This window comes from Sycon ciliatum, chromosome 7, assembly GCF_964019385.1.
Source record: "Sycon ciliatum chromosome 7, ocSycCili1.1, whole genome shotgun sequence".
In the NCBI taxonomy this organism is placed as follows: Eukaryota; Metazoa; Porifera; class Calcarea; order Leucosolenida; family Sycettidae; genus Sycon; species Sycon ciliatum.
This window is the reverse complement of record NC_088649.1, coordinates 4261468-4285257: the sequence shown is the minus strand read 5'-3', so window position 1 is coordinate 4285257 and position 23790 is coordinate 4261468. Positions and strand designations below refer to the sequence as shown.

The following is a 23790-nucleotide window of genomic DNA, read 5'->3' as shown; positions in this document are numbered from 1 at the left end:
GGGACTCGTACCACAACACGAACATCACTCCACACTGAGTCATAGGATCGAAGCGCTCTAGCTCTTGCTACAAGCACTGACGCGATTCACTCGACTCGCGAGATCTCGACTCTTGACACTCCGGCGAGAGACGTACACATACTACTACTAGTGACATAGACAAGTAGACGTAGACTTCAGAGTTCAGTTCAGCTCATGTCGACCGAAATCTTGCAGTAGATCATGGTAGATCGGGCTGTGACTGTGAGTTCGAGCTCTGTCTGACATGAATGAGACTACAATTTACAAAGCTGTCGAGTACTGTAAAGCAAGCTGGAGCTAGTGGAGAAAGATGACGACGCCACTTGCGCACAGAACGAACAAGTGCCCGCGGGAAGACGTGGCACGTGCCCACGTGGCAGCCATCTACATTGTAGATATCTGCGCATAAAAAGAAATTCAAAAACTGAAAAGGCTAGCTAGGAATTAATTTTAATTACATAATAGTGTATGTCATGCGTTTGTTTGGCGATGGAGAAGACGGATAACACACTGGATAAGGAGTGCAGCGAGGGGCCAAACGTTGTCCAGAAGAGCACCATTCTTGTCGTGTGTAAAGGCACTGTGGGCGACGTTCTTCCAGTGCTTCGTCTTCTGATAGCTTGCAGGTATCGTCCAGTTGAGCTGTGTGCAGCGTGGAAGCAATTTCTAGAAGCGTGTCATTTTGATTTCGGGGAATTGATGACATGATGTGCAGCTGTCCGCCATGGTTACGCATCTAACTGCTGTTTACTTGAGGTGGTTACAGGGCGTTAGCTTGGCATTAAAAAAACTGCGTCTAAATGGAAATTGAGTCTAAGCCATTCATTCAAATTTGTCACAGCCAGCACTGCATTGCACTTGGATCGGATGCATATGCTGTGCATGTACGAGTATAATAATTAGAGAGGTTCCGGGGTACGATTTTCCGTGCCAAAATCCGTATGGGCGCTACGGATTTTTTCCAGGGGTGCTCCATACGATTTTTCGGCACGGAGAATCCGTGTGGACTGGCTTTCATACGAAACATGTTTCGTATGGAGATTTTGCGTCATCGGGTGCAGAAAGATTTTCGCATACAAATTTGGTACGAGAAACATCGATTTTTCGCGGGAAGTTTTGATTTCGGTACATACAGTAAAACCTGTAACTAAAGACCACCGTGACTAGCGACCAGCCTGGTACTACAGTAAAACCTGTAACTAAAGACCACCGTGACTAGCGACCAGCCTGGTACTACAGTAAAACCTGTAACTAAAGACCACCGTGACTAGCGACCAGCCTGGTACTACAGTAAAACCTGTAACTAAAGACCACCGTGACTAGCGACCAGCCTGGTACTACAGTAAAACCTGTAACTAACGACCACCGTGCAGACTAGCGACCAGCCTGCTACTACCGACCACTTTGTCAGGCACGGACGGTCTCACATTCAAAATGCACTGTGACTAGCGACTACCTGCTGAACGCGACCAGCGACCGCCTTTTCTTGTCCCAATGTCGAATTTTGACCCGTAACTAGCGACCGCGATGTAGCAAATCAAACATTGCTTGAAGCTCCTTCTCGAAATTTTGATGATTTTCATGGTCGTTTCGACACTACAGCTGGACAAATGAGCGCAGTCTCATTTTTACTGTGGAATCAGTGTGGACTGCACTACACCTGTCATAATTTCAAGTGCTGTCAAGAACAAACATGATAGGAAACGTCTTGGAGAGCGCATCCAAAGCGCTCTTTGATCGATGTTACTACTGGAAGGAGAAACTAAGGGTGCGTTCTTATATTCTCTAGCTTCTAGAAGAAGAAGAAAAGAGAAGTCGAAGAAACTGGGATTACTCAAGAACGGGTCTCGAAGAATTCGGAGATATTTTGCACATGTCAAGCAAAATGAAGCGCCAAAGGGGCCGCGATCTTGAGTGATGAATGTAGTAATGCACGTGTGCGTATGCGAAAAGGGAAATGCGTACACTAATGATGAACACGTGCCTTTTAGTCGTAGTTCGCATGCGCTGATCCCAAACCGCGGGAATCTCCAAGTTTCAACCACCTCTGAAGCTTGGAGAGCTTGGAGAGCTTTGGAGAGTCTCCTAAAAGTCGGAGAGGATATAAGAACAGCTCTCGAACTTTTCGGAGAGTCTCCAACTTTTCCGAGAGGATTTAAGAACGCACCCTAAGACTGAGCGGCTCTCTGTCGAAGTGCAATCACACGGCTCAGTCACCAGGTCACACTGACAGTCTGTGCTGGCTGGAGTCGATAGTGACTAGTCCACTGCCTGGCCAGGCCAGCGCTGCTCTGGAAACCCAGTAAGTCGACATACTGTCAAAAGGTCGTATCGCTTCCGGTGTATAAAAAACTTGATTTTCTCTCTCTCCAAGTGTTGTATGATCTGAAAGAAGAATGTTAGTGCGCAAGTGGTGGGGGATTGTATCATCTGCATTTTGACATACATATCATATAATGGGATCCATCTATGGTCGCGCGGTGCAAACCTCTAACTAAAGACCACCTGCCACTAACGACCACTTTTCCGGGCACCAAGGGGTGGTCCTTAGTTACAGGTTTTACTGTATTTTCAAAGTATAAAGGCATAGCGCGGGAATGTGACGTGTTTGCAATCGTAACCTAGGCAATGACGGCAAACACATAAGTTCCGTACTCCGGAACATTTCACTGCTCAAAAACGATGTATAAAAAATCCGTAGAGCCTCTACGGATTTTGGCAAGAAAAACCGTACTCCGGAACCTCCCTATTATGTACAAGTACCTTGAACGTTTAGATATAACTTTCCATCATGAACAATGAACCAGTAAATGTAGAACTTCTCAAATAATTCCGCAGGAAGCCATCAATTTTCAAAACTCATTCAATATCTCGATGACGTAATGAACTAGTCGTGCATCATGAGTCGTGATTCATGTTTGCAAACGAATCTGAATTGGCATGTGCTAAGCGTCGAACACACAGACTACCATGGCTGTACTACAATGCAGTGGTAACCGTATGATCCTGGGCACTACTCCCCCCCCCCCCCCCCCGCACCCCCGGCCCTGTGGTGAATTTTGCAAGAAAAACAGAAAAGAAAAACTGAGAGGTGCTAGAGTTGATTGTTAGTTAGTTGTAGAACGCGTCGTATACCGTTGGCCAGTGTCATGCAATATTTTTTGCATGAACTGGTTGTCGAGCACTAGTAATTGGTGACGGTAGTGAGTTCCATAGCGTAAGATGTAGTTTGTAGTTCCTTGGTCCTTTTCTTTCCTACAAAAAGCGAAGAAAAAAATGAAAAAAATGCAGAGATCACATGCACAGATCATGCTGCAAGTCCAGGCATTTTTGCAGCATTGATGATTATTTTACTCATACACCCATAGAAGTGAACAGTTGTGAAGCCGTAGACGCTTTCCCGGCCGATGGAGTAATCAAGTTCAGACACTCCCTGGTATGATTTTACAGTATGTGTGTAATGTACATGACTTGTACAGCTACAAATACAGGTATGCTAGGTGAAATACTGCCACACAAAGTGAAAAGCTGTCGGCGCTCTGCACCAGTTCCCGATTACATCATTGTATTTGTACATGTGTGTACGTTCAGCCGGACTTGTGCCACTTCCCGGGCGTCAAGGGCCGTGCAAGTCGAGGTCGCGAAATATGCACTCTGGGTGGGATTTCACCAAGCGCAACTGTATAGCATAAATGCAAGTCACTGTGTACGGATCCTGATGTTGTCTTGTCTCTCCCGGGAATTCCCCATGATGTCATGCCCTGGTCTAGATCCAATGATGATGTCAGCGATGGGCAGGAGTATGAAATATGCACTCTGGGTTGGATTTCACCGAGCGCAACTGTATAACATAAGTGCAAGTCACTGTGTACGTATCCTGTTGTTGAGAGCACTTGCCGGCAATGGTCAGCTTGCTGGTGTGCGTTCTATTCTGATTTTCTTTTTCTCTCCTGGGAATTCCTGATGATGTCATGCCCTGGTCTAGATCCAATGATGATGTCATTGCTGCTGGGACTGGTGCAGGCTCCCGTTTGCTGCCATGGCAACTCAACGTCATGTGCCATCCTGACGTCATGGTGCAGGTGCGGACTCTGCTCGGTTGTCATGGTGACCAGCTAACATGGCTGCCGTATCAACACACTGCCGTCGTAAGTGGAGTGACTTTGTCGTAGAGTCACTCAGCTAATGTGTTGTACCATATCTTCCCGAGTACCGGTATGTGTGCTGTAATTTGTACTAATTTCACAAATTTTTGGTGTACCTTTATTTTGGGTACTTTCGGTGCGTCTGTTTCATACCTAAAATTTCAATACACCGAACGAACACTAACACACATAGTCCAATAGGGAACTGCCACTCTGTACCTAACATTTCGGTTCACCTAACCTGGCCTTTTGCCCTCATACGGAAAATATTGAGCAGGTAAAATTTCTGCAATTCGAGTATTGTTCTTGTATGTGTCCAACCCCATTACCTGTCCAGGAGGTGAGTAAACTACGAGAGGACGACGAAGGCAGACAGCGTGTGCTGAACACGGAGTTTGCACACTGCCTGGAGTGGTGCAGGGGCCAGCAACCACACCTCATTGTCTTCAACCTGTTCTCGCTGGATGCATGGCTGATTGCGCAACATTTCTCAATACCTACGTTGGCCGTATCTCCTTATCTGCCAGTGGAGTAAGGATGTGTCTGTGTTGTGTGTTGGTGTTAAAAGTGTTCATCCACTCTCTGACAGTTTCATGCTTTCAGCTGGGTTTGTTTTCACCGGGCACAGCTGTAGTTCAACCACCATGTACACACACATACGGATTGTTAGAAATGTTGCTGCTGCTGATGATGATGATGAGGGTGGTGGTGCCGCTGCTGTTTTTTTTCAAATCTTCATTCTTACGATTGGCTGTGGCCAATACGAGATGTTTCTGTTGTTGCCGGCATCATCGTCATCGTTGTTGTTGTTGTTGTTGTTGTTGTTGTTGTTGTTGTTGTTGTTGTTGTTGTTGTTGTTGTTGTTGTTGTTGTTGTCGATGTCGTCGTCGTCGTCGTTCTTTGTTGTTATAACTGACTAGACATATGCCGTGTGAAGTGGAAGCGGCCATCAACGCCGACTACCCGCTATTCCTGTCTGGTCTCCGTGAAGCACCTCAGGGTGAGTACAATATTATCACTATTATTTTGAGTATTTTGTGCTCAATTGTCACATTTTTTGCTTCCCCTGTGTTGCACTCTACAAGACTGCAGGTGTGTAGCTAGCCAGGGGTACAGGGGGAGGGGGAGGTACAGGGTATAGGGGTACAGGGGGGAGTACAGGGGTACAGGAGTCCGGGGGGGGGGGGGTACAGGGGTCCCGGGGGGGGGGGGGGGGGGGGGGGGCAGGGGGATTGTGCACCCCGTAAACCTTTCGAACTTCATTTAGCATATGAACGTTTGTGCCGTGTGACCTAGGGATTGCAATTCAGGGCCTGCTGTGAAGCCAGTGGTGTGGCCTAGGGATTGCAATTCAGGGCCTGCTGTGAAGCCAGTGGTGCGTCCCCTAGAAGGTGGACCAGCTGCACCTCTGGCACAGGTCTAGCAGTACCGTGAACTGCCTACCTATTGTTCGCGACGTATTAATGTTCATTAATTTTGCGAGAAGAACGTAACGAGACTACTGGTATTAGCCATCATGAAATCAAACTTCAACAGTGGGTGTATGTGTGTGACCACACTGCTCCGCGAACATTTGCCATTGTGTAAATTCACTGTTTCTGAGAGATAGCGGGGTTTGGTTACGCGAATATTGGGCGGTTTTCAGTACATGTACAGCTCTGGTGGATCTAAACACATGAGGGCTATTGGATTATTATGATAATAATAAAAGTTGAAGTAGGTTGTGAGCTATATTGGCTCACACTCAATCGCTGCCTTTCGCAGATTCATTTCAGGAAACACCGGATTCTAAATAAAAGTTGAAGTTCATGTAAAACAGCTCACATGTAGCCCATGAGTGAGATCACCCATTGGGTCAACAACAACAACAACAACAACAACAACAACAACAACAACAACAAAAATTGCACCACTTTGTTTGAAATCTTTCATTCTCACGATGGCCTGTGACCAATAAGAGGAGAAGAAAATACAGGTACGGGGATCGGATAAAGAGAAATCAAAGTTTAGCTGTTGTTGTTGTTTTCGTTGGTGTTGTTGTTGTTGTTGTTGTTGTTGTTGTTTTTGTTGTTGTTGTTGTTGTTGTTGTTGTTGTTGTTGTTGTTGTTGTTTTTTGTTGCTGCTTCTGCTACTCCTGTTGCTGCTGTTGCTGTTGCTGCTGTCGTCGTCGTCGTTGTTGTTTGAATTCATTATTCTCACTATGGCACCATCGCCAATAAGAGATTATTGCTTTTTTTTTGAATTCTTTATTCTCACGATGGCACCATCGCCAATAAGAGATCTTGTTGTTGTTGTTGTTGTTGTTGTTGTTGTTGTTGTTGTTGTTGTTGTTGTTGTTGTTGTTGTTGTTGTTGTTGTTGTTGTCGTTCTCGTTGTCGTTGTCGTTGTTGTTGCAGGTTGCATAGGGTATGAGGACGTCCGTTTCTGGCTGTGGAGGTGTATGCTGAGTGACTTTGGTGACTGCTGCACTGACCACGACATAGACCCGTGTCCGCTGGTCACGGCATTCACATCTCCTTGCACTACCCCTACTGGGTGTGATGCTGATGCTCATGATGATGACGATGGCCTTGATGAGCCTAGAGCAAAGAGACCCTTGCCATCACCAGCATCATCACCATTATCGTCATCTGGCCATGGCCCTCTGCCGGATCGACGGTTCCTGCGAGCAACTCCACTGCTTGTCACTGCACCTCAGTTCATGATTCCCAGCGGTCTCCAGTTTCCGAGCAGGTATGCGTGTTTTTTGTGTGCGTGCACGTGCGTTTGTTTGTGTGTGCGTGCGCGCACGCGCGCGCGCGTGTGCGTGTGTGTGTGTGTTTGTGTGCGCGCGTGTGCATTTCATGGGGAAATGGGTAGCTCTCGGTCTTGTGTGTGTGCATGTGCGCACGCACGCGCGCGCGTGTGTGTGTGTGTGTGTGTGTGTGTGTGTGCGCGCGTGCGCGCATGGTGCGTGTGCATTTCATGGGGAATGGGTAGCTCTCGGTCTTGTGTGTGTGCATGTGCACACACACGCGCGCGTGGGTGTGTGTGTGTGTGCGCGCGCGCGTGCGCGCGCGTGGTGCGTGTGCATTTCATGGGGAAATGGGTAGCTCTCGGTCTTGTGTTATTATTGGTGGTAAAAAATGCATGATGTGAATCGTGCAAATTGCACTGCCACCCAGGCACCCTACGTGGCCTGTTCAATCTACACTGTATACTGTGTGTACGCTGTGTGTACGCTGTGTGTACGCTGTGTGTGTGCTGTGTGTATTGTGTATAGCACACACATTGTGGAATGTGGACACGCTATGCATTGTCGTAACCGCAAACTGGCGGAGCAGCAGGAACTGGCTACCAGCACTGCATGTGTAGAGCAGGGAGGACGAGACCAACTGCCCGTGTCACTCCAGAGCTTCATTGACAGGTGAGTGTTGAATAGAAGAGGCACTTGAGTTTTGGAGAAAGACTGCGTTTTAGCTTAGGGCCGATTCCCACTACGGTACCGTGAGTGCCGTGCCGACGATTTGGGAAGGTCACGTGTACCCCACGGTACGAGCTTGACGCTGAGAGTGATTTACACCTGCGCACAGTCATTCCGTGCATTCAGTCGGCAGGCCGGATCACCATTTTTTTTTAATCAATTTCTGACTTTGGTCCTGAGGGAAAATAGCAGGGGCCGGGGAGATGACTGGAGAAAGCTCAAGAAGCAACCAATCGAAAAGCCAAAAGCCAAGAAAAAACTTCGTACCACAAATACAAAAGAAAGAAAAAACTTCCTTTCAGGGAGTAGTAAAATACCTACTACTCACTGCATTCGACCTCGCGGAATACCACGGCATGCCATTTCCACCCCCCCCCAGAGGCCCTCGGCACCGGGATGTCCACGGCACGGTACGGCAGGAGCCACGGAATGAACTCGCGCCAAAACTGCCCCTCACGTGAGCAAATCACCATGGGTACTCACGGCACGGCACTCTCGATACCGTAGTGGGAATCGGCCCTTACAGAGGTTATGCGAATGCTTTCTCTGAGGATTCACTTATAGGCGCAACGTGTACAGCGTGAGTCAGCGGATTCGCTTATGGGCGCTGTGCTGGTGCTTGCGTTGTCGGTGCTTGCGTTGTCGGTGCTTGCGTTGTTGGTGCTTGCGTTGTCGGTGCTTGCGTTGTCTGTGATTGCGTTGTCGGTGATTGCGTTGTCGGTGCTTGCGTTGTCGGTGGTAGTGGTGCTTGTGATGGTGATGGTGTTGTTTCTGCTGTTACTGCTGCTGCTGCCGCTGCTGCTGCTGCTGCTGCTGCTGCTGTTACTGCTGTTACTGCTGGCACAGTTCTAGCGGTGGCCGCTGCTGTTTCTACTTGATTCGTCAACATTGTCATTTTGTTTTGGGCTGTTGTGTCAAATCTGTATTATGACGATTGTTGTTGTTGTTGTCGCTGCTGTTGTCATTTCGTCTTTGGTTGTTGTTGTTGTTGTTGTTGTTGTTGTTGTTGTTGTTGTTGTTGTTGTTGTTGTTGTTGTTGTTGTTGTTGTTGTTGTTGTTGTTGTTGTTGTTGTTGTTGTTGTTGTGTACCAGCTGCTCTGTACCGCCAGTGTATTGTGGATTCGGTGCTATGGATGCACTCAATGTCCTCACTGTGCGGGAATGGAAGAAGTTCCTCTCCGTTCTCCTGCAAGGTATGTCAGTTTTCTACTGTACAGTTAAACACACTAATTACCTGTATTCAGTAATCTGATAAGACACGTACACATGCTTTCTAACCTATTTTACGGAGTATAAGCCACACTGGAGTATACCCCCCCCCCCCCCCCTTTGCCCCCCCCCCCCCCCTTTGCCACGAAATACAGATATCTACCGCATTTATCACTGTTAATTTTATCGGCATAGTGGGATGGTCGAAACCATGATTGAGAAACAGAGGGTACCAGGTTCAAATCCTGCTTGGAAGCGGAAGGATTTTTTCCAGCCGTGCTGCGACCCACAGTTAGGCTGTGTTTACATGAAGCGTTTCAACCCGGGTTGAGTTCGACCCGGGTCAGATTTCAACCCGCCATGTGCACAAAATGAATGGCGCGTTTACATGACGCATTGCGCTTGACCCGGGTTGAAATTTTTCCCCGGGTTGTCTTGACCCGGGTTGATTTCAACCCTCCCCCCAAGGGGAGGGTTGAAATCAACCCGGGTCAAGAAAATCGTACAAACATACTTCTGTGCGTATCTCGCACCAGGTTTGAACAGCACTGCAGATGCAAATTTCGCGCAAACGGATTCACGTGACCATACAGGACTGTAGAAGTGGACTTTTGGCGGCATATCAGTATTTGACCCGGGTCAACTGTCTTCATGTAAACGCTCACCTCTTTTGTCTATCGTACAGACTTTCAACCCGGGCTGAACTCGACCCGGGTTGAAATTTCTCATGTAAACACAGCCTTAGTTGGGAACTCGTGGCCTGGCACGAGGAAACCATGGATGCAGTGAATGGGATTTTCAGTCTTTGACCACTTGCTGGTGAGCTGATCTACTCACCTCGCACCGCTTTAGGAGCTGCATCTGCGCCTTGATCCTTGAAGGGTGGTGGTGTTCCTACGGATGCGGAAAACTCGACCTCTAGCCGAGTCTGACGCGAACCGTTAAAAAAATTGCTCTGACTCAGATGGAGAGCCAAGGATAAATTTATAGAAAGAAAAAGGACCAAGTGCCAGTGTTGTGCAATGTTATCGCTAGGGCTGAGTCGGGTAGCATTTTCTTCGGGTATCGGGTTCGGGTTGTTTTCCACGGGTAGCACGGGTAACCGATCGGGTAATGTTTCCGTGGTAACACCACACTACAACCCTTCCCTTACACACTGGGTGTACATGCGGAGTATTACATGAATTTGTACGCGTGCACTGTACTTGATGTCATCTGCCACTTCGGGTTTTCGGGTACTATTCTCTACTCGTGTTACCCGCGAGGACCACGGGTAACACGGGTACCCGCCTACCCGTGCACACCCCTACTTATTACCGTGTTTCCGGAGTATAGGAATACAGTAAACCTGGTTTAAGCGACCACCCCACGGTGCAAGCAAAAGCCTTCGTTAAAGCCAGGTGGTCTTAGAACCAGGTCCCACAGTGTCTGTGTAGAACTGTCGGTGCATGGAAAACGGTCGTTAAGAGCAGGTGGTCGCCTAACCCAGAGGTCGCTTACACCAGATTTTCCTGTACACTGGAGTATACCCCCCCCCCCCCCACCTTTTTGTCACGAAATACAGACATCTATCCAATTTTTCACTGTTAATTTGATCCTAACTTACAAGTTGCGACTTCGTCAGCATTAGTCATGAAGTTGGTTGTTGTGTCAAGTGTCAGCAAGAAGTGTGTGTTCCTCATTGGAACAACCAACTTCATGGTTGATTTGATCATCTGAGTATTAGCCGCATCCTCCTTTTTTGGGGTGAACTTTGAGTGTTCAAAAAAAATGGTACGTTTATCGTCCAGAGCATGGATGTATTGATTCTCACGCAAGTATTAAAGTTTAGATAAAGCTGTGTTCACAACTGGCGCGTGTACGCGTGAAACCACACGCTTGTGCGTATTTTTGCTGGTTTTTGGGGTGTCATGCGTACGGAACGCGCCGCGCTGAAAATTCTAACATGGAATTTTAAGCGCGTATCAAGCGCGTACCAGTGACTTTCACTGGCGGGGTCAACAAATTAGTACTCGAAGGCGTCACACGCCATAACTACGTGTCGAAGTGCTGTTTTTTTGTGAAAGCCTGAGCGCGCGTTTAGGCACGCATGAACCGCAAGCGTATCGCGTCCACGCGCCAGTTGGGAAAACAGATTAAGAAGTGCCTCACGCAAGTATTAAAGTTTGGATAATAAGTACCTCCCAGCATACTAAGCATTGTACAGTGAAGTGTGGGTGTACAGTAGCTACAACGGATGTAAAATTAGTACTTTATACGCGAGCTAGGTTGGATCTGTTTCAATGTTCAACTGCCGGTGAATGGATATGCATATCCTGAAAAGTACATGTTTTTTCTGAAGTAAAGGCCGCACTTGAAACACTCACAATTCACCCAAAAAAGTGGGTGTGACTTGTACTATTAAAATTAAAAATATATTTCACGATTCGCGTGAGACTCGGCTGGAAGCCCAGTTTTCCGCATCCGTCGTGGGAACGCCACCACCCTCTAGGATCAAAGGCGCAGATGCAGCGCCTAACCGGTGGGAGGTGAGTAGATCAGACCCACCACCAAGTGGTCAAAGACCGAAATCCCATTAGCTGCATCCATGTTACCCTCATGCCAGGCCACAAGTTCCCAAATAACTGTGACTTGTACTAATAAATAAGATCAAATGAATCGTGGTATAATTATAGGGAAGATGTCTGTATTTCGTGACAAAAATCTGCGTGTGGCGTATACTCCAGTGCAGCATATGCTCCGGAAAATTGGGTGAAGTTTATATGCGGTGCAAAGAGAAATGTATGTTATGGGGTACTTTAGGCGAGACCAAAATTAAAATTCGATATTCCCGGGCAGGATCCATGTGAAATTGGTGCGTGCGGGCGAATTTTTAATTTTTTTAATTTTTTCCTATTGTTTGCATGCATGCCATGCTGGACTTTTTTTACAGCATTTCCGGGAATTTTCATTCAATTTTTTTACAGACAACAGGTACGCGGTTTACCCGTTCAATTTTTCTGTATTTCCGCCAACGATGGCCCTGATCTGTACATCAGGGAGTCGTACGAGCTCGGGTTTGTGTGACTCCACGTCACAAATCTACTCATCCAATCAGTACTGTACATGGATATGAACTGTTCAAAAAAAATTGACTTTGGCTCGATTTTGGTGCGGGAGGGCCCGGGAATCTCTATTTTTGGTCTCGCCTCACTGAAGATTTTATCTGTATACCGTGTGTACTGTAGTGACGCACATAAAGGCCCATGCGCTTATGAGTGTTTTTTTTTGCGTTATTTGCTATATTTTGTGGGTCGATTTGTCTCACACATAGGCGCATGTGCTTGAGTTGCTTGTGTACCGGTGCCTTGTAAAATTATGCAAATAGTGCACTACCGCACCGCACATTAAACTATGTGACATGGTGTTTTTGTGGTGTCTGTGTGTCGCGGATGGAATTGCATTTAGATTCACTCATAAGCCCATGCACTTATTTGTGAGGGTGTGCTCGTACCCGGACATAGGCACCTGCGCCTATATGCACGTCACTACAGTAGTGGATGCAGCGATTGGGGCTTTCGGTTTTCGGATTTCGGATTTCGACCACTTTTGGTGTCCATTGTGATTGCTGTGGTTGTTCATGTCTTCAGTTCTGGCGGAGCGACATGGTCACCCGTTGATTCTGCAAACAATACCAAACTCCAACCTCCACACAGCACTTTGTCAGATCATGTTAACAAGCATTACATCATCAGTGATGTCATCACCACAGGTCCACACATCCTCACACGTGCACACATCGTCAGGAGGTGATGGGTGGAAGCCTACCGTAAGCTCATCTGCTTCACCGATGACGTCATCCCACCAGCGAGAACAATCGGCCACTACTCAGTCCTTGTTGTCATGTGATCTACATCCGGAATCAGCTATGATGTCATCAGTGATGTCACCGGATGGCGCTAGCTGTGGTAAGAGTACTCCAGCAGCTGTGAGTACACGCACCGATACTTGCAGTAGTGGTGGTGCTGCTGGTGTTAGTACTCAGAAAAACAGCTGTAACTCACCGACTATGATGTCATCGGTGAGTCATACCACTGGTGCTGGATGTGTCAGCCCAGCCATTACATCATTAACTACTCGTGTCAGCAGCGGGTCTGAGTGCAGTCCGGCCATAACATCATCGCTGACTGACGGCAGCAATATCCGTGAACGCGGCACCTGCAGGCGAGATAGTGGATTGCATACACGTGCCGCTGCTGATGCAGGCCAAAGTGGAAGGAGTTCTTGTGCTGGCTCCGATAGCGATGACTCTGTGCCGACTGTGAGACAGTACATTGGCAAATGTTTGTACGTGGTGACAGATGTGTTAGATCACGTGCCGTTGTTTTCACAGTGTGGTTTGATAGTGCACCATGCTGGTATCGGCACTGTACACACAGTACTGCGGTCACGGCAACACACTCGCCAATTACTCTTCCCCGTCATGTTTGATCAGGAGAGAAACGCTAGAGCCATTGTGAACACACTAGAACTGCGCCATCAACAGCAGCAACAGCGGCAGCGGCAGCAACAATGTCCCAAGCAGCAGCAGCGACAACAACAGCAGCAGCAGCGACACCAGCAGCGACAAGAGCAGCAGCAGCGACACCAACTGCAGCAGCAGCAGCAGCGACGCCAACAGCAGCAGCAACAGGAGGAGCAACACCAACAGCAACAGGAACAACTGCAGCAGCAGCAATGTCCCGAGCAGCACCACCAACAGCAGCAGGAGCAGCGACAGCAGCAGCCACAACGGCAAGAACAGCAGCAGCAACAACAGCAGGAACAGCAGCAGCAGGAACAGCAGCAACAAGAAGACAATGTACAGTGCGGCAACCACAGGGCTGTGTTCTGCCATCATCCAACTCTGCTCAGCCGTACATCAGATCTACATGGGTATGTGAACCAGGCCCTGTCAGATCAACACTTATATGTACCACCTACACACATGTCAGCGTTGACTGCACAGAGTAGCAGATCACAGATCATTGATACCGTTACAAGCCATAATGATCTTAGAAGCCATAATGATGTTGATAGCCAGGATGTGTGCTACGTGCAAGATGTCACACGGCAAATATATAACTTGATGCAGTATAAATATATAACTTGATGCAGTATAAATATATAACTTGATGCAGTATAAATATATAACTTGATGCAGTATAAAGAATTGGCGTTGTAAGCTGTGTAACACTGTTTTTGTTGCTGGTTTGTTCCATAGCTATCTGCCATGCAGTGTAATGATCAAGCTACTGTGGGACTCACCTAGTACTGTCCTGGACATGGAAATCAGGTCGCACGTCTAGCGGCCCCAGGGCGCTGGCCATGCAGCCGTGAGTAAAGGCCGATTCATACTTCATTCCGGTTTGTGGAAAGCCACCTTGCGACAGTCGCGCGATGCGACGCGTTTCCCGTACGCGAAATGAGGTATGAATCGGCCTTTAGCGGTGCACACATGCATTTATGCGCTGCAGCATGCTGGTCGCGTCGGATCTGCACGCAGCGTGCTGGTCGCGTCGGATCAACATGTGCACTGCACGCAGAGTTCTGGACTGGCTGAAGGCGCCGGTCCCGGTCATTTGACTGGATTTCCATGTCCACGACAGTATGTTCTCTGATAATACTCACCGTGACGTGCTTAGCACAAACTCAATTTTTTTTGCAAAAAAACACACCATTTGACGGCACAAAGCAGCAAGGCAGCGATGAGACATATTATGGAATGGCAGGAGTGGGGGAGAGGCAGGGTCAGCTTGACCGACCATAGGGTCTCCGCTTCATTGCAACCCAAGCGCCACAACCTCGATACCTGCAACATTAGCTAATGGCATGTTTGACACTGGATTCATACTACTTGATCTCCGGTTGACTATCATCTCCACACACATTTGACATGCATGCACCTCTTCTCTCTTTTATACCCTATCTCTTTAATACCTTGTTACTGGGAAGAAACTGCCGTTTGGATTTGAGAAATAAAACAAAAGTCATCGTCATCAGTACGGACATTTTCTGGGGTGTGGTTGGTTGTCTTGACCAATCATAGGGTGTAAGTATGAACAAGAGTACATAACCCCCAGAGTGTGCAATGCCTGATCTAGCTCTGCATAGGGTCTTGGTCGAGCGTACTCGGATCTTTGCGTCATAATAGCGTACACGTCTGAGGGGAACCCGGGGAGTCGCGGGTACTCTAGGATCAAAAAACAATGGTGCCCTGCCTCGCGACCGGCCTTGCGCTGGTGTGGAGTGTACGCATGACATCAGAAGATCCGATTACGCTCGCCCAAGACCCTATGCAGAGTTGGATTAGGTGTTGCACACTCTGGGGGGTTATGTGCTCTTGGTATGGATTATACTTTGAGTACGAGCAAGAGTCCATGGACTCTTGGTACGAGGCGTATACCGCCGAATATTTTCACGGGTGAGTGAGCACGAGGGAAAATATGAGGGACACAGTATACACAGAGTATGAGTGGTACAATCCATGTATCTCATGATACTGTCCCAAATATAGAGTGTGACCAGTAGTAAAGCTACCTTCAGACGTGCCGCGTGTTCGTTGCCAGGGTTTCAGCCAATCAGAGCGGCTCACATGCGGGGCCTGAACACCTCATCATGCCCTGCCTGCCAGCTTCACTACGATGCACCGTACCGTATACCCATCACGTGATCATTCATGCCCGCGGCGCCTACGCGTGTACGGTGCCATTCAGGCCCTAGGCTTGAATGATCACGTGATGGGTTATACTCGAAGAGTTCAAGTCCCTCGCCTGCCATAGATCATTCAAGAGACTTTTAACCCTTTACGAGGTGAATTGCTATTTCTGGACATTGGACATTTCTGGACATTTCGAGTAAAATAATTTTTCGTCGCGTGTAGAGTCAAGTCAGTCAGGTTGATGAAGTTTTTTTCTTGTTGTAGTTGACAGCTGGGCTGTTGTAGTTTCTCCTCGTGTCGGTGCCTTGTTGATAGCCTTTTCTTGGGAGGCATTTCAACGAGTTTTGTGGTACTATGTCGCATGAGAATTTTGAATTTTGAGTAAAATAAGAAGTAATGGACGAATTGTTGGCTTCCCCATGTGCACCTCACTTCAGACGCTGTATAGTCTTGGACCTGTTAGCTGGAAGTGTGAAGAGGCCAACTGCAGTCCACCAATAGAAAAAATAACAAAAATGGTGCAGTATAGGATGCCTATTGACGCTATTTTACTTTCATGTCCAGAATTCCATACACTGAAATTTAGGCCAAAAAATTGGCCTGTCGAAAACATCCTGCTATAAAGTCTCTGGGATCACAGCATGAGCAATTGTCACATATTTGGAAAGATGAAGGATTAGGCCATACAATAGATACAAAAAGATATGAAAAATGTAAAACACACAGCCAGTGGGCCTCTATTTTATTTTCATGTCCAGAAATTGCTATTCACCTCGACCATCCGTGTGTACTTGAATCGATCTCTAGAGTAGAGGTGTATTTTTATTGCTAGCCAGCATCTACATTTGTAGGCTTGGAATTGGAGTCCTCCTGTGAAGTGACTCCACTGTGTGTTTTTTTGTTTCGTTACGTTTGTCTTTTGTTCTTTCTTCCTTTTTCCCTCGTACTTTTTTCTTTCTCATTTTTATTTGGAGTATTAGGCCACACTGAAGAAGGTCTCATGGTACATGGTCTGTGGTTCGACTCACCCGACCGACCGTACATTTTTCAGCCCGACCGTAACTTTTTTTCGGCGGGCTGTCGTGTGACTGACGTACGTGGACTGAACACGTCCACGTCTAGTCTACGTGCTGTGCAGCGTGAGTCTGCGGACGCAGGCGGCTCCTTTTGGACTTGACTTGTAGTTGTACTGCAGTGCAGTGCAGTGAGATTGCACTTTCCTCGTGTATTGGGAACCAATTTTCACCTGTACCGGTAAGTTGCTGCTCCATGTGTGCAAGCACAGGAAGCGTCGATGGAAAAAGCCCATGTATTCGTGCACGCCGACACCAAACTAGCAATACATGTACCGGTACATTGTACAATTTGTACTTCGAAGTAGTTCCCGAACTTACTTTCAACTCGCATCGTTCTTCATTTGCTTGATGATTTGGACAGTCAGAGTCACCGCTTGAAGTTATTCTCTTCTCGTTCCAGAGCTACACAATGTTTCAAAGTATTAGCCAGTGATCCCTTTATACAACATGTATGGCATAACACTGCGTAATAATGCCGATGTACTGGGTGTCTAAGGCAGTACAGTGTATTTACATGTACCAAAAAATATATTAAAAAAAAAAATCCGCCCGCCCGCCCGTAAAAAAAATGTCCATGTTAGTCGAACCACACACCTTCTTTAGTTTGGCCTTATGGGTATGTTTTTTCTCTCTTTCGTTGAGGCTTGCTTGTTGTACCCTTGTCTTTTGGCCATTACTTTATCGCCATCATAATATTGCATGGGCATCATTGCCCGTTTGGTCTGCAATATATAATATAATTTCAACAACAACAACAACTGGCATACGCGCCTGAGAGACTTACTGATCTCCATTATCCAGCCCAGGAAGTGTAGTGACAAAAGGAACTTGGTCCAGTACACGAATCACTGCTTGCGGTCAACAACCGTGAAAGCACTGCATGCCAACGCTGTCTCTGAAAGAGACATCATGAACATCCCTGGCCATCGGAACATGGCCAGTGTCTCTAGCTACATGTACCAGAAGCTAAATATGGAACAGAGTGTGGTTACAAATAATCTAAACCGCTACTGGAGTATAGCAAGTAAATGTATATGAAGCAAGCAAGCACAGCCGTTACCTAGTGCAAGTACACGTCTATTTATAGCAAATCCTGGAAGTTTTCCGACAATGCCAACTCCCGCTGCAGCTGCCTGCTCTACCCAGCTTTGAAGAGTTCCGTTTGCTACCACTACCAGGCTTTCCAAGATTACAGCAACCAGTGGTAGATACCCCGACCGTGCCGCTGTCAGATCCTGCGCCGGTTGCGCCCCGGTTGACAACGTCGATGATCTCCTCAGAAGCCTAGACCACGAAACGTTCGTCCTTTAGGCTTTCAAAAGCCTATCTGTCTTGGAGAAAGCACAGCAAGAGCCAGCTCCATCTAGTCCTCCATCACTTCTAGTAAAGTTTGCAGGAACGAATTTGTCTGGTGCAATTAACATCAAATTGGTTTGCACCAGCAATTGTACTTCACAACTGTAACTTCTCTTTTCAGAAATCTGAACTAGCAAGGCTTGTTTCTTTGTTCCTCTCAATCTTACTGTCTTCTTTCACTTGCTTGCGAAGCTAGTATCATGGTTTATGTGGATTGATAAGTAAAGTAAAGTTTTCACGTCCGCGTTACCACCGGCTATACAATTGCGTTGAGAACCACAACCAGCTTAGGAAGTTTCGCATGTGCCAGGCCACCACCATGCCTGTGCTACCAGGGTGGCAGATGCAGCGCCTAACGGCGAGGGTGAGGTGGTAAGTCTCACAACCAATGCCCGACAAGGGGGCTAACCTCGTTAGCTGCATCCATGTTACCCTCACTCCGAGTAGTGAGTACCCAGTTGACCGTGGGTGTCGGCGCAGTTCACAGCATGTAAAGTGGTTCACGCATGCATCACCGCATTTGCTAGCACAGTATACGCTCCCTGCTCCCAGCGCGGGTCTCGAACTCGGGACCTTGTGATTCGCAGGCAAGCCCACAACCACTCGGCCAAAGCGCTGGTCAGTCAGTGGATTGATAAAGGCACTATAATATATCTACCGCATTTCACCGAATAGAAGTCACACTCAATTATAAGTCACACCTCCGTTTTCAGGTCTTAGCCATATTGACCACCTGTCCTAGAAGACCACTGCAACCGGGACCAAGGGATGCTATTTCAAGTCAAATGACCCTGGATAAGGAGACCACCTGGTAACAGAGACCACGTTTTGAAGGTCACTTGAACGGTCGTCTTAGACAGGTTTCATTGTACATGTATTGACTTCAGTAGTAACTCATGCTCGATTGTAAGTCGCACCCCTGTTTTTACCCTTGAAATTTAGTGTACAAAGGTGCAACTTATATTCTGGGAAATACGGGATGTATGTTGTACGTGGGTGGCAGTCTGAAACACAATCAGATGTGTACCATGTGTACGGTTGGGGCACGTATCGTTGATTCAGGCCCTCGAGCCGAGACCTCGGCCGTCGGCCGGCCTTGGGCTACGCTCGAGGGCCTGAATCAACGATACTTGCCCTGACATCCATGTCTGATTCTATACCGTCAATTTTGCGTATAACGACACACGGCGGGGCATCAGAAAAGTGTCCATATTCGCGAAGTGTCGTTATACTGTACCCGGAGTCTCATTATAATGTATTGCAGTTAGATTGGACCTTGCTCTGGGCATGGAAATTCTGTCGTTATTCGCGAAATGTCATTGTATCCGCAGTCGTTATTAGCGAAGTTGACTGTACTTATTAAAGGGGAAGTATACCCTAAAATCAAATTTTCACCATTTGTAGTCTTCTGTGTGCTGAGTCGAATGGTGTTAGTCCGAGGAAGCTGCGACGCTCCCTTCCTACTTGAATCCCAATCGAACTCGCGCACTTCCACCGAAACTGGGTGACTGCGCCCTACTAGATGGGGATTTGTATGCAAAATGTCACTAAAAACGCCATTTCGTTCTTATAAAAGCACGGATGACCGCGATTGGCCCATATGTTGTAGTCTTTTGGACGCTGAGTCGACTGGTTTTGGTCCGAAAAGGCTGCGATGCAGCGTTCCTCCTTTATTCCCAATCGAACATGGTTGAACAAGCGGTCACGTGCTCCTGCGTACACCAGTCAGCTGGTCACCGTGCCTGCAGGGTACAACTTACTAGCCTGTTTGACCTTTTTTGGGTGCAGTCCTGTCACTCGAGTTGAACTCGAGTTGAACCTTGGTGTGAAAGTTGTCACCTGCTGGCGCGGTGACCAGGTGATTTGGGCACCCAGGAGCACGTGACCACTTGTTCAACCATGTTCGATTGGGAATAAAGGAGGAACGCTGCATCGCAGCCTTTTCGGACCAAAACCAGTCGACTCAGCGTCCAAAAGACTACAACATATGGGCCAATCGCGGTCATCCGTGCTTTTATAAGAACGAAATGGCGCTTTTAGTGACATTTTGCATACAAATCCCCATCTAGTAGGGCGCAGTCACCCAGTTTCGGTGGAAGTGCGCGAGTTCGATTGGGATTCAAGTAGGAAGGGAGCGTCGCAGCTTCCTCGGACCAAGACCATTCGACTCAGCACCCAGAAGACTACAACTGGTGAAAATTTGATTTTAGGGTATACTTCCCCTTTAATTTTTTTACTCTTGGCGTGACCTACTATGTGAACCGAGTGGGATATCGCTGAATACACCCAGCTCAGAACTGCTGCTGATTTAGTGAAACCGCCTTGCCATGGGATATAGTGGATGTTTTGGTTGAGGGGACGCAAACTAACACAGGAAAGCACAGAAGCCAGTGGAAAGTTTGTCCAGCCTTTTCCTACCATTACTCTTCACAGTCATTACCATGGTGATATGAGCAGCAGCAGCAGCAGCAACAGCAGCAGCAACAGCAGCAGCAGCAGCAGCAAATAAATACTCATGAATGTGTTAATAATATACATCAAGGCCAAGGCACACGTGGTGCCTGCGACCCTCGGATTGGTTTTTGGAACGTGTATCAGGGGAGTAGCTGGTCCCCCGTTTTAGGGGGGGGGGGGAGTGCACCGCCGCATAATGACTATGTGTAGGATGGCTGGTGCCTGTCATTCATAGTCATTATGTGTGCATGCTGAACCTGGGTCGAAATTTGGGAGGGGGGGGGGGGCACGTGCCCCATGTGCCCTGGGGCTCCTTGCCTTGTGTATCATGTAATTGACAAATGGAGACCCGGCAGAAGGCAGACATGCTTGTCTATGTTCTAGGTGGAGTACAATGGAGAATATTATAGCGGTACTGAGAAGAGTAGGCATGTGGATGGAGTCGAGGGTGGCTACACTTCCTACGACATTGCTAGAACAGCTGGAAGCAATAGTTGTTGTGTGTGAGGTGGTGAGGAAAAGAAAGAATGTCTGGTGGTGACAGCTATGCGGAGGAATGGAGACCAAACATAGCCTAAGCTCAGTCTCTGAATGCATGGATTACAAAAGCAATGTGTGGGAGAGAGAGGGAGAGTGTGAGCCGTGTCAAGAATGCTGTGAATGTGTGGTATATGTACATGCGAATGTAATGCGTTCCGGTTCTAGACTGCTGTGCATGCAATGTGTGGTGGTACATGTACATGTGAATGTAATGTGTTTACGCTCAAGAGGTGTAGGCCGGTATAGCTAACAACAGGTAACTGTTGCTAGTACAATGTAGCTAGTGAAGGTGAAGAGCCGCTATACATGAATGCACACTTATATTATTTTATATGCAATGTCATGTACACATTCACAAATACACACACACACACACACACACACACACACACACCACACACACACACACCTTGGACCTTGGACGCGCTGCCATATTCTGGCTATGCGGACCCCATGGGGGGTTGAGCAGGTTCGGAACCGTAGGGGCGATGACGGGATAGGTCCTGTGGTCTACTGAAACGCCGACCGCAATTACAAACGATGCAGAAGGAGCTACGGTCTGTGTTGGTTGCTCTGGCCGAGCCACGGCTGCACTTGTGACGTTTCATGCCTTGGCGCGATAGCACACAGCGGTTGCAGCGGGCGCAGTGGAAGCTGCAGCGTTCGCAGGACATATTGTTTGTAACCGGTGACTCAAGTGTGTCAGAAGATGCACACACACACACACACACACACACACCACACACACACACACACACACACACACACCACACACACACACACACACACACACACACACACACACACACACACACCACACCACACACACACACATACACACACACAGAAACAAACTTGAAGTACACTCGTCATAGAATTCTAATACCAACTGAGTGTGAAATCTCACTACTGAGGAAATAGTGTTCAATTTCAAGAAACATATCTACATCAACATTCTACGTTTGATGTGTCTCATTTTCTATCTTTTTGCCAAGTGTTTTTATGCACCAAACATGACAAATTTCATCAAATAATCTACAAAACAGAGAATGACACAGTGTATGTACATGTGCAGTGTTCATGCAAAGAAATGTTCACACCAATTCTAGGAAAAAAGGCATGAACAGTAGTGAAAAATTCATTACTACATATTCTTGCAAAGACAAGTCCACAATTATCGGAAAAATTACGAAACGAAAATATGCATTTACAGGGTCCAAAGTTCAAGGTTCAAAGGTCAACACAGTGAGTCCTGGTATTCTCTGAAAATGAAGGGGCGAATGACCAGCCGAACACGCAAACGTACAGACACACATACGCACAAATGCACGCTCAAGTATACACACAGACACGCACGTACAAACACACACCCGCGGAAGCACTAGCACGCGTGCACACACGCATGTTTCACTCCAAAGAGGATACACAGACGGACTGTATGAATCCTCTCACCTCCTCATTCCTCACTCTCACTATCTCCTTCATCGTCGTACTCGTCTTCTTCTTTGTCATTCTCCACTTCGTCGTACCAGCGCAACTGCTTGTACTGCACATTCAGATCATCTCTGGCCATGGCACTTAGAGCATCACGCAGCCGTGGAGACACTAGAGCTCTTTCAGGCATCACCAGCTCCTTCAGAGATGAGCAGCTCTCGACAGCGGCGGCGAACAGCTTCGCTTCGTCGTCAGCATCTCGGAAATCGTTCCTCGCCATTCTGAGCGAGAAGAACTTGGGCAGACTGGGCAGCAGGGACGCAAGCACCAGCAGAGCTCCCGACGAGAGGCAGTCGTCGTCCAGCCACAGCTGCTCTAGGTGTCGGCACTGACTCAGCTCACCACGAATCGTTTCCAGGAAATCTCCAGTTAGCTCATTGCGACGGAGGAGGAGGAGCTGCAAACTCTCGTGTTGCTGTTGAATGATTCTACTGACGATCGTAGCCGAGTTCTGCTTCATCCCAACCTTGTCCAGCCACAGCCATCTCAGCCTCAGTGCTCCTAACAATGGTGCTAGCTGGGTTAGACCTTCCATATCCAGTACGTAGTCATCGAGACTGACGTACTGGAGATCAGGGCAGCTGCTGCAGACTGTGGTGATGACGTCAAGGTTGACTGCTGGATCGGTGCACTTTTGACCTCCAAAGTCCACTGCCAGCAGTCGCGTACAGCGGTGTGTGTTGCTGTGGACGGTGGCCATAGCATTGCTGCTGAAGAGGTTCCAGGCTGTGTAGAGTGCTCGCAGTGTTGACGTGTTGGATGCGATACACGCTGCGATATGGGCCGTGTGACGATCTGTTAGGTTGTTCGCTTGCAGGTTGATGTACGTAAGATTGCGTAGTAGAGCCATGCCATCAGCCATGCATGCGTACCCGGTATCACCTATACCACAGTTCCGCAGGGTGATGCGGGTGATGAACTGGTGGTGGTGAATCATGATTGCGTTGATGGCCTGGCAATCGGAGGGCGAGAGAGGAACGTGGTCGAAATCTACTCCGTACTGCTTGATGATGGCTTGTATGCTGGGGATGTCTTCGATTCTGCTTTGCTTGTTGTTGACGTGCTCCGCGAAGATCCGGAAGGCGTAGAGGATTCGTTGTCTTCGTTCCGCGGCACTGACATTGTCCTGGGCTGCGTTTGGCTGAGCTGGTTCGTCGTGTGGATGAACTGTAGGCAGATTAGACGTGGGAGTGACGGAGAAGCATCGAATGGCCGATCCAACTCCGACGTTGGTTAGGCAGTCGTGCAGCATCTGTGTACTGGCACTGGGCACGCAATCCGTCCACATGGGTAGCAGTGAACGGACGAAATCCTTGCAGGTGATTTTGGTGACGGTCGGGTCAATTTCTTGAC

General features: G+C 47.9%; 1 protein-coding gene across 1 annotated transcript; it reads left to right on the top strand.

Moving 5' to 3' along the window:
- Positions 1 to 464: 464 nt before the first annotated feature.
- LOC135820782 (uncharacterized) lies at positions 465 to 14837 on the top strand. The gene is made up of 8 exons (XM_065333818.1): positions 465 to 647; positions 4007 to 4169; positions 4504 to 4697; positions 5087 to 5166; positions 6563 to 6899; positions 7429 to 7572; positions 8722 to 8822; positions 12468 to 14837. The coding sequence occupies exons 1-8, from the start codon at positions 490 to 492 to the stop codon at positions 13967 to 13969; spliced, it is 2679 nt and encodes an 892-aa protein (XP_065189890.1). The 5' UTR covers positions 465 to 489; the 3' UTR covers positions 13970 to 14837.
- Positions 14838 to 23790: the final 8953 nt, after the last annotated feature.

Coding starts and splice junctions, on each gene's coding strand:
- LOC135820782 (XM_065333818.1), top strand. CDS start 490: ATGTCATGCGTTTGTTTGGCGATGGAGAAGACGGATAACACACTGGAT. Junction 648..4,006: donor CGTCTTCTGATAGCTTGCAG/GTATCGTCCAGT, acceptor GCCCTGGTCTAG/ATCCAATGATGATGTCATTG. Junction 6,900..7,428: donor GGTCTCCAGTTTCCGAGCAG/GTATGCGTGTTT, acceptor TATTGTGTATAG/CACACACATTGTGGAATGTG.